This window comes from Salmo salar, chromosome ssa15, assembly GCF_905237065.1.
Source record: "Salmo salar chromosome ssa15, Ssal_v3.1, whole genome shotgun sequence".
Lineage (NCBI taxonomy): Eukaryota > Metazoa > Chordata > Actinopteri > Salmoniformes > Salmonidae > Salmo > Salmo salar.
The window spans coordinates 79,598,862-79,616,977 of NC_059456.1; the positions used below are offsets into that span (position 1 = coordinate 79,598,862).

The following is an 18,116-nucleotide window of genomic DNA, read 5'->3' on the forward strand; positions in this document are numbered from 1 at the left end:
TGATACATATTGGCCAGCTAGCCCAAAGAGGCTAATTATGCTAAAGCTAATGCCTAACAAACTTGATTTACTGTTTAACGGATGCCCCACATCACATTAAATAATTTTTTTGTTTTACATTTTTTTATGATTTATTTGATTCATGTGAATCGATTATTTTAATCTATTATTTTTGACGAAAGGAAGAACTCACTTCTCCATTGTAGTAGCTGGGATACTGTTCAATCGCTGTTCAATTTTCCTAAACTGTTCAATTTAGGAAAAATGATTGGCTGTAGCCTTTCTTTTTGGTTAGGTGACTGCAAAACTTGTTTTGTAGATACTTCAAGTTGACATTGCATCTCAATAGATGTTTGTCAGCCTGCAAAGTAAACACTTCTAAGGTAAGATAAATATGCCTAAACAAGAAAATGTGTGTGCTTGCTTCAGCTGTCTAAAAATATTCGTATGGTAGTGGGAGATGTGTTAAATGTCAAATTAAAGCTGAATAGAAACTGAAGCAGTTCGTTATAGTAAGAATAGGTCTGATTACTTTAGTAGACTGCAATATATTTCAGTTAACACATAAATTATAAAAAATAGCAGAACTATGCCTCTGAGAAATTAACTGGGCCTAAAACTCAGCCGGGACAGGCTTTCAGTGGTTATGACACCAATTTAGTTAAGGGGGTCCCTGACAAGGCCTCTGAGGCCCCTGTGACTGTCATCCCAGAACCATTATACCAAAAGGCAAACATGTTGTACTAAGGTTGTTCAGTATTTTTACAAGTGGTTCAAGTTTTACTTAATCTTTTCATATATACCATTTTTATTCACACACTCGCCTCACTTGCACAGACAGGCTAATGAGTGAGGTTAGCATTAGTGGTTTACCTGAAGCCTGGTGAGCGTTGACCAGGTTGTGTCCAGACAGGTCCACAGAGGCGTGGTGCACTGGGTTGATGAAATTGGGCTGCACCATGGCATTATTAGCATGGTCCATGGGGTTGGCTGTGTGGATCACATTGACCTGGCGGTAGGCATATGCATGCACACAAAAAGAGAAAGCGAGAGAGAGAAACAAAGAAAAAGTCCAGAGTTACAGACAGATCACAGAGTCAAAGTGTTAAGTGTTACTGAAGCTTATCCATACGTCTTTCCTTTTTTTAAACATTGTTACATATTCTTGTTCACTTCACCAATTGTTGTTCATAATTGTTTGTCACAAAAGGGTTAATATCCCTAACACAGTGACTAGGGATTATTTTCCATCAGTCTCTATACTGAAGAAGTGACAGCAGTTGCCGTATGGGTGAGGTATAAACAGTAAACGCTCAGTCATACCTCGACCTTGAAGTCGTTGCTAATGTAGCGGCCGTTGAGTTCGGAGCAGAACAGCTTGAACTTCCTGTCAAAGAGAGCCTCTGTGTGCCAGTTCTTGTAGCGAATCAGGTGCAGGACCTGCTCATAGTTGGCCATGGTGTTGACGCCTGGGACATGGAGAGGAGGCTTGTCAAGTACAGATTTAGGGAGGGAAAATGTAGCTAAAGGCAGGTCCGGCACTCATTGTTAGCACAAAGCAGACAGGAGGGTTGATGAAGGATATGTTTTTCATGCATTATGGGGAAAAATGTCTAGCCTAGCCTAGTCTACCATAGCCAAACAGCCTAGTCTAGCTTAGCCTAGCCATCCTAGACCAACCTGTCAGGACGAGACCCAGGTTGGAGGAGGTCATCTCCAGGCCGCGCTGCTGGACCTGGGCCTGGTCCACCTCCAAGGTCTCATGCTCTCCGTCCAGCTCATCGCCCAGCGCCGTCACCTCACATGTGTCCAGGTTGTGCATGATCTCCTCCGACACTACCGTCTCTTGAACTGAGAAAAGAGGCGGGAAGAAGATTGATTTAAAATAAAATCTGTACATTTGCTGTGGAAATGTATGTGGTAACACTTTCCATGCCAATAAAGCCCTTTGAATTTTGAGAGAATATTGTCACTGTTAAAATGTGAGCTTCTTAACAGAGCTATTGGGGCTTGTTACCCAGAACCAGATTAAGCCTTGTCCTAGACTAAAACATACTTTCAATGGACATTCTCCACTGACGATGGTGGTTACGCTTTATTTTACAGGTGGTATTTACTAAGAAACTATGTGGTAACAATGGATAATAGTAATTTCAAAGAAACCACCTGCTTAATATCAGGAAAATAAAAAGGTAACTATGGAGCTTTTCAGTCCAGGACAAGGCTTAATCTGTGTCTGGGAAACCAGCCCATGATGTCCAGTACATTGTTTATCAACCAGAGGTAATGAGAACAGCAGTGCTGGTAGGCAACAGCGGTAGTAGACCTCTAAGCCCTGTTTTCCCATATGGCTTGTTTTACACAAGGGCACTTTGTCTCTCTCAATCTCTAGATCGCTCGCCCTCCCTTTCTTGCATTCTCTTTCTCCCCTTTCCACATCTCTCTCAGCCTCCCTCTCTAGTTCATTCTCTCTCGCTCTCCCTCTTCTGTTTCGATTTTTTTCCCTCTTCTCTCTAGCACTCCCTGACTTGTTCTTTATCAGACCAAATAGATGAACAGATGTCGTAGCTGGTCAAATAACCCCTCCCATAAAGCTTGAGTAGTAAACAACCCCTCCCTCCTCCTCCTCCCTTCCACAGCTTCCTCCCTCCTACAGCTCCCTCCTCCTCCTCCCTCCTACAGCTCCCTCCTCCTCCTCCCTCCTACAGCTCCCTCCTCCTCCTCCCTCCCACAGCTCCCTCCTCCCTCCCACAGCTCCCTCCTCCTCCTCCTCCCTCCCACAGCTCCCTCCTCCTCCTCCTCCCTCCCACAGCTCCCTCCTCCTCCTCCTCCCTCCCACAGCTCCCTCCTCCTCCTCCTCCCTCCCACAGCTCCCTCCTCCTCCCTCCCACAGCTCCCTCCTCCTCCCTCCCACAGCTCCCTCCTCCTCCCTCCCACAGCTCCCTCCTCCTCCCTCCCACAGCTCCCTCCTCCTCCCTCCCACAGCTCCCTCCTCCTCCCTCCCACAGCTTGCCACTGGTGGCCTAATCCTCTGTGTTATCTACTTGTTTCCACTGGGATATATACCAGGGTCTGGCCAATATCAACCCAATTCAATTCAGCCAGTACAATTAATCCCCGTGCATTGGGGTCTCCTCCAGATTTGCCCTTAGGGACACAAGGGCATCTAAAATGAGCATCCATGTCTGCCTGAACCAATATTTCCGATTGAAAGCAATTCGGATCTGCCCAGTCTCTGCAATTGTAGGGAAGAACAACCACTTTGAGTTCAAATGAAATGCCCTGAACCATGATCTTGGCTGTGGTATTTTCTGTGGATGACTCTGTGCTCCTCCAAATGTATGTGGTGTGTTGTTCGGGGATGTTTTCCCATATGGCTTGTTTTTCCACAAGGGCACTTTGTCTCTTTCAATCTCTGGATCGCTCCCCCTCCCTTTCTTGCATTCTCTTTCTCCATCTCTCTCAGCCTCCCTCCTTTATATTTAATCAATTTTACAATAAGGCTGTAATGTATTTTTATTATTTTTTTTAAGTCAAGGTCTGAATACTTTCCGAAGGCACTGTATCTACAGCCAACCTCTGATCTGTAGACCGCCAATGGTCCCTGGGATGATACAAACAGGTCCCTGAGATGGTTGGCTGACTGACAGTTTGTCAGTTTTCAAGAGCTGGTTTTAATTTAAGGGGATACTTCAAAGAAGAGGGACCATAGCTTGCTGGTTGAGAAACCTTAAAGGTTTAGAAACATTCCTTAACTGTAAGGTGGTACACAATCTACAGAGTGTTTAAAAAAAAATAATGTTTTGGCTCCCCCAAGTTATTCCATTTTTTGGGTAAAAAAATATTTAAAAAACAACGAATTAAGCAAAAAATGTGTTTAATTGAGGAAATCTGTTCCTAACTAAGTATTCACACAAATAAAAAAAGAGACGTGATCGTGTCTCAATGTATTCGAGGTATGAAATGATTGTTCTTTTGAAATACATTCTCTTTTTGGGCTTACAGTAGTTGTGGTCAATTTCAGTGTACAAATTATCATTATTCTACGTCCTCCCTGACCATTCCCTCCGACAAAAATAAACCCACGGCTGAATCTAGTTGCCTACCCCTGATTTACATTAAGGTGGACCTATTTAAAGTATGGACGTATGATCTACAGTAGGGTGGTACGTCTTAGTACCTGTGGGGTCGTCCTCCGCCCCCTCTGTGGCCTCTGTGGCCTCTGGCTCGGTTTCAGCCTCAACCTCGCGGGTGATGGTGCTGACGATGCGCAGCTCGGGGAACAGAGTCACGCCCTCAGGGCTCTCAAACTCTGCAGCGCCGCGGGCAAAGTGGTCGATGCCACTCAGGCTGATCTTGGGCTCCTCGGGCTGCAGCACCATCACGTATCCCGCCGCTTCCGGTACCAAGATGCACGTCTCCTCATTGAAGCACCTAGCAAGCCAACGGTTTCAGATTAGGTCCATTTCAATTGATATTTCCATTTCAGTCTAATATAAGCAGTACATTAGCCATGACATTCAATTTGGCCTTTTTTATCTTTAAGTATAAACATTTGTTTAGTTTGCATGCAATATGCAAGAAAAATATCCTCTGTCTTTCTAAGTGCATGCAAATATGGCAGGGGACCATTTGATTGGCTATACTGTGAAACTTTAAAACAGTTTGCAGTTCACTTGAAGCAGTCTTTCATTCTTTTCACCTCTATCTTACCATTTTAACTTTCATGTTGAATTCACTTTGTAAAATGCAGGTACACACTACCCTCCATTTTACCTTTCTATTCAGATGTTTTTGATTAAATTCCCTTTGAATAAATAACCTTTTGAATCTTTATTTGAGTGTAAAGCAGCACCTTTTAAAAATGTCAGTGATTTACCATTTAAATATCATCATCTTTCACTGACACAAAATGTATAATATCATAAAGCATATATTGGTAAGCCTGGCTAAACAGCCAAACTCAGTAGCCATATTTCTGTCTTATTGTACCAAGTAGTCTGGTGCACAGACACTGTATTATATCATTCAGGGCTGGTTTCCCGGACACAGATCAAGCCTAGTCCTGGACTAAAAAGCATGCTTAATGGAGAATCTCTATACATGTTTTAGTCCAGGGCTAGGCTTAATCTGTGTCTGGGAAACTGACCCAAAGTGTATATGGGGCCAAAGTGTTTATTGATGGCACGGGACACTCACTTGACGGTGGTGGAGACGCGGAGGTGTCGAATGCCGGGGGTGGGGAACTGGCGTGAGTTCAGGTAGGAGATGTGCTGCATGACCTTGTCGAAAGCCTCAATGTCATCGCCTTCCACGGTCAGCGACGACTGGTTGGGGTTGAACGCCACCTGGGAGAGAAGAGGTGATGGCGGCAGAGTGAGCCCCAACGGTTGATTTTCCATGTTAGTCATTTAGCAGACGCTCTTATCCAGAGCAACTTACAGTCATTCACTTTAGTAGGAGAAAAAAGCCACATATCAAAGTCATTGCTAGAAGACTGAAGCCCCTCTTAGGGCTGTACTCATGTTCAATGTACTCTCTTTTAGCCCTTAGTCCCATAACTTAAAGCAAGTTGTATTGTTATAAATGTGACTATATTAGAGGTACACCAAATCCACTGGACTTTGTAGCCCGGTTAAAGGGATAGTTCACTGCTTTGGTTTCGTTTCCCTGGAAGTTTACCAATGCTAACGTTTCAGCATTTGTGGCAGAAATCCCATTCAAGTCATGGGAACTATATTAGCCTTTTTCGCGCATCATGTCGAAATCATCCAAAGTATCAAAAATAGATTGTGAAGCTCACCAAACAGCGCCAGCCACTGCCAGGGAAACTAAAGGCATGGATTGCTGTCATACCTTGTACATAGACTGCTTACATGGTATGTGTAAAAACATTTTTTTGTGAACTATCCCTTTAAGGTTAGGAAAGCTGATCCTAGATCTGTACAGAGGGGAAACTTCACCCCAGAGCCCCTCCAGCCTCCCAGGCTATAGCTAGACCTCTCACCTTGACGGCTGAGGCCACCTCCTCAGGCAGCTGCACATCCAGGCCCTCCTTGCAGGTATACAGGCAGTCGATCACCTTCTTGTTCTCCAGCTTTCCCGAACGGATCATCAGGCCGGCCAGATTCCCCCGGAAAAACTGGGACATGCGAGCGTTGCCGCCTGGACCCAGCGAAGAGCGGAGGAGAAAACACACACACAGTCAGCCAGGCGTATAAATCTGCAGACTGACCTTTTCTGGGCCAGCGGTTTGAAGCATGCCATCTGAATGTGCAGCAAAGGCCGCGTGACTGGCGCTCTCATGCAAGTTAGTATGTGTGCCCTTAAAAGGCCTGAGAATGGATGACGGATGAGCTGATACAGGCCTCCAGCCAAACATGCACCAATTTGCAGTTTGATGGTGGAAAAAACAATGGATTGGAGGGGGGGGGGGGCATGCTGTCATGGAATCGGTTCAATGTCTTCACTTCAAATGTTATAATCTTACATACATTTTCATACCAATATGTATCCCACCAGGCTATGGTGATTCTTGTTATTTCAATATAATTTATGTTTTTCCAATATACTTTTGCTACAAATCGGTTGTGAGGAAAATCTTAAATGTGACTTACATCCCAGTTAGCACATTTGGTTCCTTGGAAGCTGAGGGAACGTAAGATTTTGCCTTCCCATTGGTTCTGGGGATGAAGCCATAAGTTTCCCGACGGTAAAACTGACATTTTTTTTTTTACGTTCTGAGAACGGAAGTAAACATTTTGCCTGTTCTGGGAACATTCCTTTTTAGGTTGCAGGGGGGTTCTGAGAACGTTTTACTATGATTCCCTGAAAGTTTTCCTGGGATGTTTAATTAACACTATGAGAATGGAAATTATAGGTTATTTGAAGGTAATTAAATAACAGAACATTCTCTAAAATGTTTTTCATGAAATGTAAAGGTTATTTTTCAATACCTTTCACTGAATGTTTCAATAAGACTTTTAAATAACACTGCTAGCTTAGTTTGGGCTAACTGTTCTGAACTCCAAGCAAAGATGGAAATTAATTTGTTTAGTGCAAACACATTGTTTTATTGCGCGCGGTCAGTGAGATTCGAACCTTTGAACTTCTGTTCTCCATCCATGCAATTTGTCCACTGTGCCACCAGCATACCATGTTTTTTAAACTCATACAAAGCTGTTAATTTTAGTCTATTCAAACAGGCCCTATTTCAAAGGAAGGAAGCTCTCATTAAGATCAGGGGTGGCCAATTAGTAGCCCCAGCCAACACACCTGAACACATTTAACAAGAGAGGATAAAGAGTGTTTGGTTGACACAGAGAACAGAATGTATGTTTTTAATCAACATTCTTAGAACGTTCTCTGAACGTTACAAAGGTTTTCTTGTAGTTTGTAATGGACCATTTTTTTTTACGTTCTCAGAATAATTTGAGAACATGACTTTAAATACAACCATTAGGAACGTTCTAATGGTCAAACCAGTTGGAGAACGTTCCTAGAATATTACCAACATTTAAATTAAATGTAACTATGTTTGAACTTTTTGGAAACGTTCTGTTAAAGTAATTTTTTTTTTTTTGTCAAGTTCCTTAAATGTGCTGAGAATGTTCCAAAGCCAAGCAACTATCCTGCACCATTCCAAGAAAGTTTGTATGCAACGTCGGCAGTACGTCCAAAATAACCATAAGACAACCATGCTCTCACCAAGCTCTAAGAAACATATGGTTCTCAGATCATTTAGTGCTAGCTGCGATGTATCCTATCAGTTATGGTTCTTGATTTATTGTTAACTCGTTTCAATATACTGGTGCATTTCTTGAGGTGAAAATCGTAAGCTCGAGGTGAATATTGTGCAGGGACTTGATGCATGAGGATGGGTCTGCTGTGGCTGCGTCACTGCAACGCAAATCTGGCCTCGCCTCTCTCAAGGTCACATTGTCCTGCAGCCAGCAGCAGAATCGCTGTGTCGCAAGCTGAGCATTATTGTCATCAGATACTCTGGAGCCGCAGCTCCTTACGCAAGGTCATGCACCGAAACGTTAAACATCTCCAAATACTGCATCGGGTAATAGAGAGCACCGTCTGAAGGCGAAATTGAGAGAATACTGCATTGGCTTATGAATAATAGAAATATCAAAGTGATACAAAAAAAGCCATCCAGGAATATGTTGCATCCAGTCTTACGCAGACTGTCTCATGCTAGAAATGTAGAGTTAGAGAATCATTCCTCGTGCAGCTAGAATGTGGAAGACATTCTAGTCGGGGGTGATGATGATGATGATGCCATTAACAAGATGGACAAATGGCACATATTAAGGAGTAAGGGAAAGACTTGAGCAACCTGTGGAAGGCTCAGAGACTGTCTCATTGTCTTTGTCATGTCCTGGGTTGTCTGTAGAGAGTACAGGAGAGAGTTCAGGGAAAGAAAGCAGGGGGGAAGGGATTGAGAATCAGGAGAGGTTGGTTTGATGTTACACATGAACTCATAGTGCATCATCCTGGTAGCAGGGAAAGAGTTAATACTGTATGTACGGTATATCAGAACAATTACATGTACACATTTTAGGCATAAACAAAACAAGGAGAACTACTACCACTGTATATCAATGAAAAAAAATGGACAGAAAAAAAACGAATTCTCAAACAGAAAGCCTTATTCTAGCATTTTTCCTTAGTAACTATGAATATAAACTCAAAGATCAATACTGGTGTCTTAGCTGATACATTCATTGCCATGTAAGCTAAAGGATGACATCTTAAAACATCCTGATAAGGGATTTATTTTTGTTGTTAAGATAATATCTTAAGACATGCTTTTGTCTGTTTTCACCAACATTCCCGCTGTGTCTTGCCTGGTCCCAGATCTGTTTGAGTTATCATGTCAACTCCAAATGTTTGGTGATAGCACAAAGATCTGGGACCAGGCTAGTTTACCTTGCCAGCAGGCCCCGATAGTGAGCTGCATGTCGATCTTGGAGGAGTGCAGGGGGTAGTCTTCGGTGACCAGGAAGGGCTCGAAGGTGGCCCCGTCTACAAAGAGAGCCACGGAGGGGAACTCCACGTTCAGCACGTAGTGGTGCCACTCTTTGTCACACACCTGGAGGGAGAGAGAGAGGAGAAGGGGCAGGAGGTGAAAGTCAACTCTATCTAAATGAGTCTTTCCTCGCCTCCTTCTCAACCTTATTGTCCTAGGTCCCTCCCTTCTGACTTTCTTCTCCAATACGATTTGAGAATGAGGCATTGAGAGAAGATGCAAGAAATCAATGAAATATTGACTGGGTTGGAGCCTAGTCGAGGCCACGATGAGGTAGACATGGCAAAGAGCTCATTCTGCATATGTTCTACTACCCTGCTCTCATTCTAGAGTCCTCATAAACGGCTTTGTTATGGCAATGACAAAACTGATTGTGCTAATGGACAAACCATTTGGAATTTTGCTATGATTTTGAGAGGCAGCTGAAAATCATTGGTTGTTGTGGGGTTCTGGGACATTCTCACTAGTCAAATCTGGGACAAAGTAACTACTACTACAGTCAAACTGTCTTGAGGTGTGGTGTTGAAAAAGGGGCGTCTTGGTTGTGTCCTGGTGACCAAGCAGACCACGAAAATAAGTGTTTTAATTGATGCTTTGAAGTGTTATCCTCTGTGATCAAATGCAAACGCATCTTGTTTGGTGTATGCATTAGTTTTACCCCAAATTAAATTAAAAGTGTGGCAGCTCACCTGGTCCAGTTTCCAGTGGAACTCCGCTGGTTTGTAGTTCTCCGTCTCTGCGGGGTCCTGCCGCAGCAGCAGGATGAGGTGACAGTTGTGGACGTAGAGGGAGTAGTGGTGTCTGTTCATCTCTGTGGGATGGGCACCAGATTAGGGTTAAAGGTAGGTTTGCCAAGCTCCGGTAACGTTCCAATATTCCCAAGTTCTCCAAAAATCCCAGATGGAAGATTCACAGAAATCAAAATAGAATGAGCAGAAAATCTGGAATCCTCCAACCATGATGTCAAGAAAACCTGGGAATTTTGGTAAAGTTGCCAGAATTTTGGTCCTATCACGAGAGGACAAATACTGTCTATTGATGTATGAGGTATCAGACCTTGGTACGAATCATAACCCTAATTATTTCTTTCACATTCCTAAGCTGTGCTCGTTTGAGCTTGCCAGGCACAATGGAATAGTCCCAAAAGTGCAAACCCCATCGTACCAGCACTCCAGACAGGCTCAACGGAGTACACCACATGGGGTATGTTTTACAGTGAGTAGAGGGTAGCGTACCGGTCTTGTCCGAGTTACAGAGGATGGTCTCCTTCTCCCTGGCCCCGGGGCCGTGCCTCATCCACACAGAGACGGTGAAGGGCTCCTTCAGGCTGGTGCTCACCACGCCCTCGGGCACCTTTATGGCCTGGGTGCCGTTGAACTCAAACACCTGGTCGCTGTCATGCCCATTGTCTGTGGGCAGACCCACCGTCCAGTTGGCAGAGCTGCTTGGTGCAGGCAGTAATTCCACCGTGCCAGCGCTGGCGCCTGAGAGACACACACACACACACACACACACACACACACACACACACACACACACACACACACACCGAATGCCAGGTTTAGACACAAATACACAATGCTACAGATGAGAAAAGCGATGACTCGTTTTCCCCAGCTAACAATTACATCATGTCAACAAATCAAATCCACTTTGTTCACTGAGGGTAGGTTATTTTGGAATGGACTGCATTACGAGGAATGGATGTTGTTTGGCACATTGCTTGATTAGCAGAGATACATGCTCTGAGCTACAGTATATCATGGTTGTTTTGTTGTAGGTTTAGGGTTTCTCACCGCATAGCTTGTGCAGGGACTTCTCAGAGTAGGTGTCTCGGTCGCAGCCCTTTCCGATGTGATTGGTCTCCAGCTCGATGTTGGCCTGGATGGAGGTGATTGGCTCCTCGCAGGTCTCCAAGTGCATGCTGGGGAAAAGGGCCAGACTGCCTGTGCCAGGCTCGTACTCAATCCTCTTGTTGAAACCTGAGAAAGAGAGATGTATAGAAGGAGAGAACGTGAAAGAGAGAAGAGAAATGAGCAACATGTTTAGACGCAACACTACAAATAATGGTATAAGACATTTGCAGCCGATACTCTGTTCATTCATTAGGCAGTGATTCTGAAGCTAGCTAAGAGAGGATAAGCTTGAGGGTTGAACGACCTCTTTCCAATGGTATACTGTAAACTTTAGCCTTGGAGTCCCACACACCAACAGATCCTGAAGCCGTTTGAGAGTTACTGATAGAGTAGGGCCTTTGCTACCTTGCCAGCCGGGCTTGCAGGTGGGCTTAATGTTGATCTTGACCAGCACATCTTCTGAGGCGCGGTTCTTCCCACAGTCGTAGGCAGTCACCGTCAGTTTGTACATGCGCTCTTTGCTGTAGTTCAGCTTCTCTGTGTTCTTGATGAAGCCTGAGTGAAGAAAAAAAAAAAAAAAGAATTGAGCTGATTTGAGCTTTTCATTGATGGAATGCCAACAGGCTACAGGTGCGCTAAGAACAAAAGTAAACAGTGCTAATCAAAGCCCAACTTCTAAAATCAGATTAGACACGCAAGGGATTATCATAATACAGAGATTGGCATTTCAAGGTGCAAGCCTACACTTCAAAGGCAAAGTGCTGAATAAAAAAATGACAGACTTACTGTTTGCCGAGATCAATAAAACAATTGGTCTAGGTCAATAAGAATCGCAGCTCTGATCTATTTTTAAGCAGTTTGTTTTTTGGCAGGCGGCAGGGTTGGGAAGCTACGTCGGGGTCCTTACCATCCTTGTCAACAGTGAAGGGCACATCTGGGGTGACGATCTCGTAGCTGCAGATTTGGCTAAACTGGAATGAGCAGTCGGCATCCACTGCCTCCACCTTCAGGATGCTGTCATACTTCTTACCCTCGATGACCGTGGCTTTGTAGGACTTCTCCTTGAACACTGGGGAATACTCGTTGATGTCGTTCACTTGGATGTGGACAGTGGCCCTGGTGGGGTCAAAGTTAAACTGGTGACGACAGACTGACCAACCAAAAAGATACATCCATCACACAAGCTTCTGTGAATAACATTAGTCTCTGCTTACCTGACTAAGTAATCGGTGCAATAACAATTTTTGGATGGCTGTATTGCAGCCAATCACAATTTATCATAATGTTGCATTACAGCTGGATAACTTTGATTATACTAACATAATCAAGGATAGTAAGGAAGGATGGCTCAATGTGGGCAAGGGAGACCTCTGAGATTGGAGACAGTACTCATCTTCTTGTCTCAAAAGTAAAAAAGTGTTACACTATTGTATACACCCTTATATTATACTAGGATTATACTAGGGATATTGTGTTTCCATAGCTAGGGCTGACAGTGAGGACTTGTGAAGAGCAGAATCAACCACCAATTAAATTTCTGTTCAATTTAAGGAGCTTTATTGGCATGTGAAACATATGTTTACATTGCCAAAGCATATGAAATACCTCTACATAATCAAAACAGTTGCTCTGTGAGAAGGTGTTAAAGTTCACAGATAGCCACTGGGGATCCAGGCCCAGCCAATCAGAATGAGTTTTTCCCCACAAAAGGGCTTTATTACAGATAGAAATACACCTCAGTTTCATCATCTGTCCGGGTGGCTGGTGTCTGACGATCCCGCGGGTGAAATAGCCGGATGTGGAGGTGCTGGGCTGGCGTGGTTACACGTGGTCTGCGGTTGTGAGGGCGGTTGGACATACTGCCAAATTCTCTAAAACAACGTTGAGGCGGCTTATGGTAGAGAAATTAACATTCAATTCTCTGGCAACAGCTCTGGTGGACATTCCTGCAGTCAGCATGCCAATTGCACGCTCCCTCAAAAGTTGAGACATCTGTGGCATTGTGTTGTGTGACAAAACTGCACATTTTAGAGTGGCCTTTTAGTTACCCCAGCACAAGGTGCACCTGTGTAATGATCATGCTGTTTAATCAGCTTCTTGATATTCCACACCTGTCAGGTGGATGGATTATCTCGGGAAAGGATAAATGCTCACTAACAGGGATATAAACAAATTTGTGCACAAAATATGAAAGAAATGTTTGTGCATATGGAACATTTCTGGGACTTTTTTTATTTCAGCACATCAAACACGGGACAAACACTTTATATTTATATTTTTGTTCAGTATAAATGCCAGCTGAAGTGTGGCTCTGGCCCCAACTGAGAGCAGGTCTGCCGAAGCCATGCCCAGTGAGACATGGGTGCGGGCCCGCGTAGATGGACACAGAAAAGTCTGAGCCTTTTGGGTAAAACACTGGGGAAAATCCTGTATGGAAATGCACCATTATTGTGCACATTTTCCTTCCAACCTTTACTTGATTGAATATGTTGGCAATTATCAAATTCATAGACTGCAAAGTGAATTTTGATTGATGGACTCATCGCATCAATCTAATTTTAAAAGGACTGCTGGCACCAGCAGAATGTCCTACCCACACTAAGATAAGGTCATTCGAACAAAATTGAGTCAAGGCGGGAAGAAATTGCACACACTGTGGCACAAGTGTTGACTTTGCAAATTGGTCCCAGTACGGGGCCCTGAGGCACTACGGAGCAGAGTCAGACATACTTGTGAGATTTCTTCATGTTGGCTCCGTCGGGGCCCTCTCCACAGTCATAGGCCTGGATGGTGAAGGTGTGCTCCTTCTGGAGTTCACAGTCCAGCTTGTCCTTAGCTCGAATGACTCCCTCACCCGTGGACTTGTCCAGGACCACTGCCTCAAAGGGAACATTCTGCCCATGGATCCTGAAGCCACAAATCTCACCTGAACAGGTCAAGAATCGAAAAAGTGTTTGTTTAGAAGGGGAAAGTTCCTTGTTGAAGTCTAAAGTCATATTAGTAATAAAACACTATGTATACACAAACTTAAATAAGGAACAGCCAAAGGTTTTGGCAGCCAGGGATTTGTACATTTGGGGGCAGGGGGTGTCTGTGGAGGAAGCCAGAAGCATTGTTGTATGGGTGAGTACTTGAGGGGAGGGGAGGGGGAGTGGGGACATTTAGCATAATAGTGGGCTGACTGATCACATCCCATCCAGTCATGCATGTTGAAACCAATAAATATGTGGACAGGCATTTCACAGGAGTACTTTACATCACAACAATTAAACTAATCAAACCAAACCAAAACGAAGAGGGAGTGCAAAGCCAATATTGGAGCAAGATATTAAAATCGGTGCATTTCACTGTCAGGCTATAAATTACAGGGCTATTTCAGAAGAAAAGAAGGAGTGAACATAGGAAAAAGAAAGGAAACCTAAATCAAAATATTAAACGTTTACAGTAGAAGTAATATGAAACGATTATGATAAAGTGGTCCGGTATCAAATGGCACTAAACCTAATACAGTGAAGAAAAACAAAATTAACAAATTAAAATAATCCATTAAAAGTTCATTTTGGAGTGAAGGAAGTCTTCCTGTGCAATTTTGCCTCACACCCCAAACTATTTAGAAATGAATACAAAATTAAATCATAGAGGATCAAACCAGTACAATAGCAGTAGTCAAACAAAAGTACTGGATGAGAACTGGGGTTAGAAATATCAACTTGCTTGACATCCACATCAAATGACAACTGCAGCCATGCTAATGGTAGAGATTAGTGGTGGAAAAGATGCAACAACAGAAACCTCACAGCAGAGAGAGTTTGCATTAACAACCTCAGCGACTTTGCTTTGAAAAATCGAGAAATTACAAGTTGCCAGTGGTCAAAAATCCTGGTTATTGTGTGAAAATTATCTGTAATATAATTTAAGTAATACCGACACATTGATTTCAATTTGGTTCTTTTTCGAGAGGCACCAATGATATTGGTGTGCTGTTTATTGTCCATACATAATACTACACTATGACAAAAATGTCATTATCAAATTTAATTTCCACTAGGTTGTATTTTCTTAATAAATATTCAACTCAAGGCAGAATTGTTCATTTAAAGTAATTGTCTCAAATTTTCTTTGATATCAGTCTTGGTTGATTGTTCATGATGAATTTGCCAAAATGACAGACATCTTTGAGACCAACTCCTGACTTTAGCACCTTTTCCCTGATTGTGGCTGAAATACTGTTAGGGTCTGCAAACTACAATGGATGTCTCATGCACAGATATTTCTAAGTACACGCAGCCCCACATCACACTTTTCATCCAGTTGTTGTATTTTCCCAAAAATTTGGGGTGAGAGAAAAGTAAAAGTTAAAAACAAATGGGGAGGAGATTAAAGAGCATGGCAGGAGTTTGTGTGTAAAAGTGCGGATGCTAGTTTGCGTTAGTGGGTTAATAATAAAAAACTGAGCACAAGACAGGAGAAAGAGCCCATCATCACCTTCTTTGGTGAAGGTCACCTCAAAACTTTCTACAAGAAGGGAGAGAAAATCAACCCAGGTCAGTCAGAAAAGTTGAATTTCAGAGGTTATACAGAGAGGACAAGATACAGTTGAAGTCGGAAGTTTACATACACCTTAGCCAAATACATTTAAACTCAGTTTTTCACAATTCCTGACATTTAATCCTAGTAAAAATTCCCTGTCTTAGGTCAGTTAGGATCACCACTTTATTTTAAGAATGTGAAATGTCACAATATTAGTAGAGAGAATGATTTATTTCAGCTTTTATTTCTTTCATCACATTCCCAGTGGGTCAGAAGTTTACATACACTCAATTAGTATTTGGTAGCATTGCCTTTAAATTGTTTAACTTGGGTCAAACGTTTCAGGTAGGGCTTTGTGATGGCCACTCCAATACCTTGACTTTGTTGTCCTTAAGCCATTTTGCCACTTTGTGCAGTTGCAAACCGTAGTCTGGCTTTTCGCACCAAAGTACGATCATCTCTAGGAGACAGAACACGTCTCCTTCCTGAGCGGTATGGTGGCTGCGTGGTCCCATAGTGTTTAAACTTGCGTACTATTGTTTGTACAGATGAGCGTGGTACCTTCAGGAATTTGGAAATTGCTCCCAAGGATGAACCAGACTTGTGGAGGTCTACAATGTTTTTTCTGAGGTCTTGGCTGATTTCTTTTGATTTTCCCATAATGTCAAGCGAAGAGGCACTGAGTTTGAAGGTAGGCCTTGAAATACATCCACAGGTACACCTCCAATTGACTCAAATGATGTCAATTAGCCTATCAGAAGCTTCTAAAGCCATGACATCATTTTCTGGAATTTTCCAAGCTGTTTAAAGGCACTGTCAACTGTGTATGTAAACTTGACCCACTGGAATTGTGATACAGTGAATTATAAGTGAAATAATCTGTCTGTAAACAATTGATGGAAAAATGACTTGTGACATGCACAAAGTAAATGTTCTAACCGACTTGCCAAAACTATAGTTTGTTAACAAGAAATTTGTGGAGTGGTTGAAAAACGAGTTTTAATGACTCCAACCTAAGTGTAAGTAACTGTATATTTACAGTTACTTCCGACTTCAACTGTACATACTTTTGCCATATATGGATACACATTCACATTGAGAGTTTGGAATCAAATTTGACGTGCAAATCAACACAGCCCAAAAAGCCCTCTTCCTTAGAGGAAAAGTAAGAAGAGGTTACAAAGAAACATTACAGTAAAAGCTTCTACTGCCCAAAGATTTACCATTTTGCACATGACATGCTAAGAGACAACAATAACCAGCAAAATATTTATGCATTTCATTGGTAGTCTTGGGCGATATACAGTTTATACCGTTTCTTGGGGTATTTCAAAATATCTACGGTATGATTTTCAATACCGTAAAAAAAGAATATAATAACTATAAGTTAAGTTTAACTAAGGAATCTATGATGAGTCAAATTATTTCCAGCTCAGGGCTCCAGCTATGCATTTGGTTTGCTAACTTTCTAGCTATAGTTAGCTAACGGACTTTTGTACATCACGCTGTAACGTACAATTGACCTTAATTTAGGGCCCAAAAAACATAATACTTCCAGGTCAACTGTAATATGAATGCCATTGTAAAGCACAATTTCTCCCCCTTCCAGCAAAATCAATGACGAGACCTTCATGCTGCCCGTGTCTTCATGACTGAAGAAGGCAATGAGCTCCGTAGGGTCTTTTTAAAAATGGCGGAACGGGGGAGATAAGCCGTGTGGGCAAACAGCTTTTTTCACCCGATCTGTCCAACTTATCACCTCTAAAATGTAAATAAAACACTATAAAGAATTTATATAATATGTCATTACATACCTATTTGAAGGTTTGTGTCGAATTTGAAATCAGGGTTTTAGGGCGGCGCTAAAGTTATCTTTAGAAGTAAACAGCGGCTGTCGCGGCTTTTGAGAGTCATGATGGCTTGCAGTGATGATGCAAAAAATGAATGCATTCAGTTGTACAATTGACTAGGTATCCCCCTTACCCTATCCCTGTCTCTTTCTTGTTTTTAATCTGCGAGAGGAGCATTACACCTGGTGGACACAGGCTGTACGACACAGGCTGTACGACACAGGCTGTACGACACAGGCTGTACGACACAGGCTGTACGACACAGGCTGTACGACACAGAATGAGTTGCTTTATGCTTGCCTTACGTTACGGCATGACACAATTTAACGTACAGCGTCAGACGGGTCAGTTTTTTCAACTTTTCTCCAATACTAATCGGGCCATTTTCATGTCAATCAACACTTGAATAGAAATGTAGTTCACACCCCAGATTTTGATGCCAACACAGTCTCTTGAATGCTGTGGTTGTGCACATTTGTACGGAATGGGGTTAGTCAACAGTAAGTGGCTAGATGCCAAGATCAAGCTTCTTGGTTATAGCAGACATTCAATCCCCTCCTGTTGGCTAAATTGTTTTGCTCATCAAAGAAAGAAAGAAAGATAGAAAGATAGAAAGATATATATTTTTTAAATAGCACCCCTTGTGTCCACATTTGGTAATACCGTATACCCTGGGATGGTACAGAAACGGTATGAAAATGTGGATAGCGCCCAAGCTAGTTCCTGATGAATGCCATAGAAAACAAAATCATTTAGGATAATACTGTAGCTTACTAGCCTACGTCAGAAGGTTTGTACACAGTAATAACAATGCAGCATTCATCTCAGCAGACCTGTTAGGAA

General features: G+C 42.7%; 1 protein-coding gene across 4 annotated transcripts in view; it reads right to left on the reverse strand.

The window, feature by feature from the left end:
- clstn1 (calsyntenin 1) overlaps positions 1-18,116 on the reverse strand; it is a 65,443-nt gene that overhangs the window by 13,632 nt on the left and 33,695 nt on the right. Inside the window, exons 3-17 of one of the 4 annotated variants that reach the window (XM_014145778.2) lie at positions 15,379-15,408; positions 13,624-13,819; positions 11,801-12,009; positions 11,299-11,448; positions 10,834-11,019; positions 10,273-10,521; positions 9,727-9,848; positions 8,938-9,100; positions 8,345-8,395; positions 6,008-6,165; positions 5,200-5,348; positions 4,181-4,434; positions 1,681-1,851; positions 1,324-1,469; positions 874-1,009 (exon numbers count right to left, since the gene is read on the reverse strand). In XM_014145778.2, coding sequence (XP_014001253.1) covers positions 874-1,009; positions 1,324-1,469; positions 1,681-1,851; positions 4,181-4,434; positions 5,200-5,348; positions 6,008-6,165; positions 8,345-8,395; positions 8,938-9,100; positions 9,727-9,848; positions 10,273-10,521; positions 10,834-11,019; positions 11,299-11,448; positions 11,801-12,009; positions 13,624-13,819; positions 15,379-15,408 — 2,370 coding nt within the window. The remainder of the gene's footprint in view (positions 1-873; positions 1,010-1,323; positions 1,470-1,680; positions 1,852-4,180; positions 4,435-5,199; positions 5,349-6,007; positions 6,166-8,344; positions 8,396-8,937; positions 9,101-9,726; positions 9,849-10,272; positions 10,522-10,833; positions 11,020-11,298; positions 11,449-11,800; positions 12,010-13,623; positions 13,820-15,378; positions 15,409-18,116) is intronic. The other 3 variants (XM_014145779.2, XM_014145780.2, XM_014145781.2) reach the window with 3 other exon arrangements.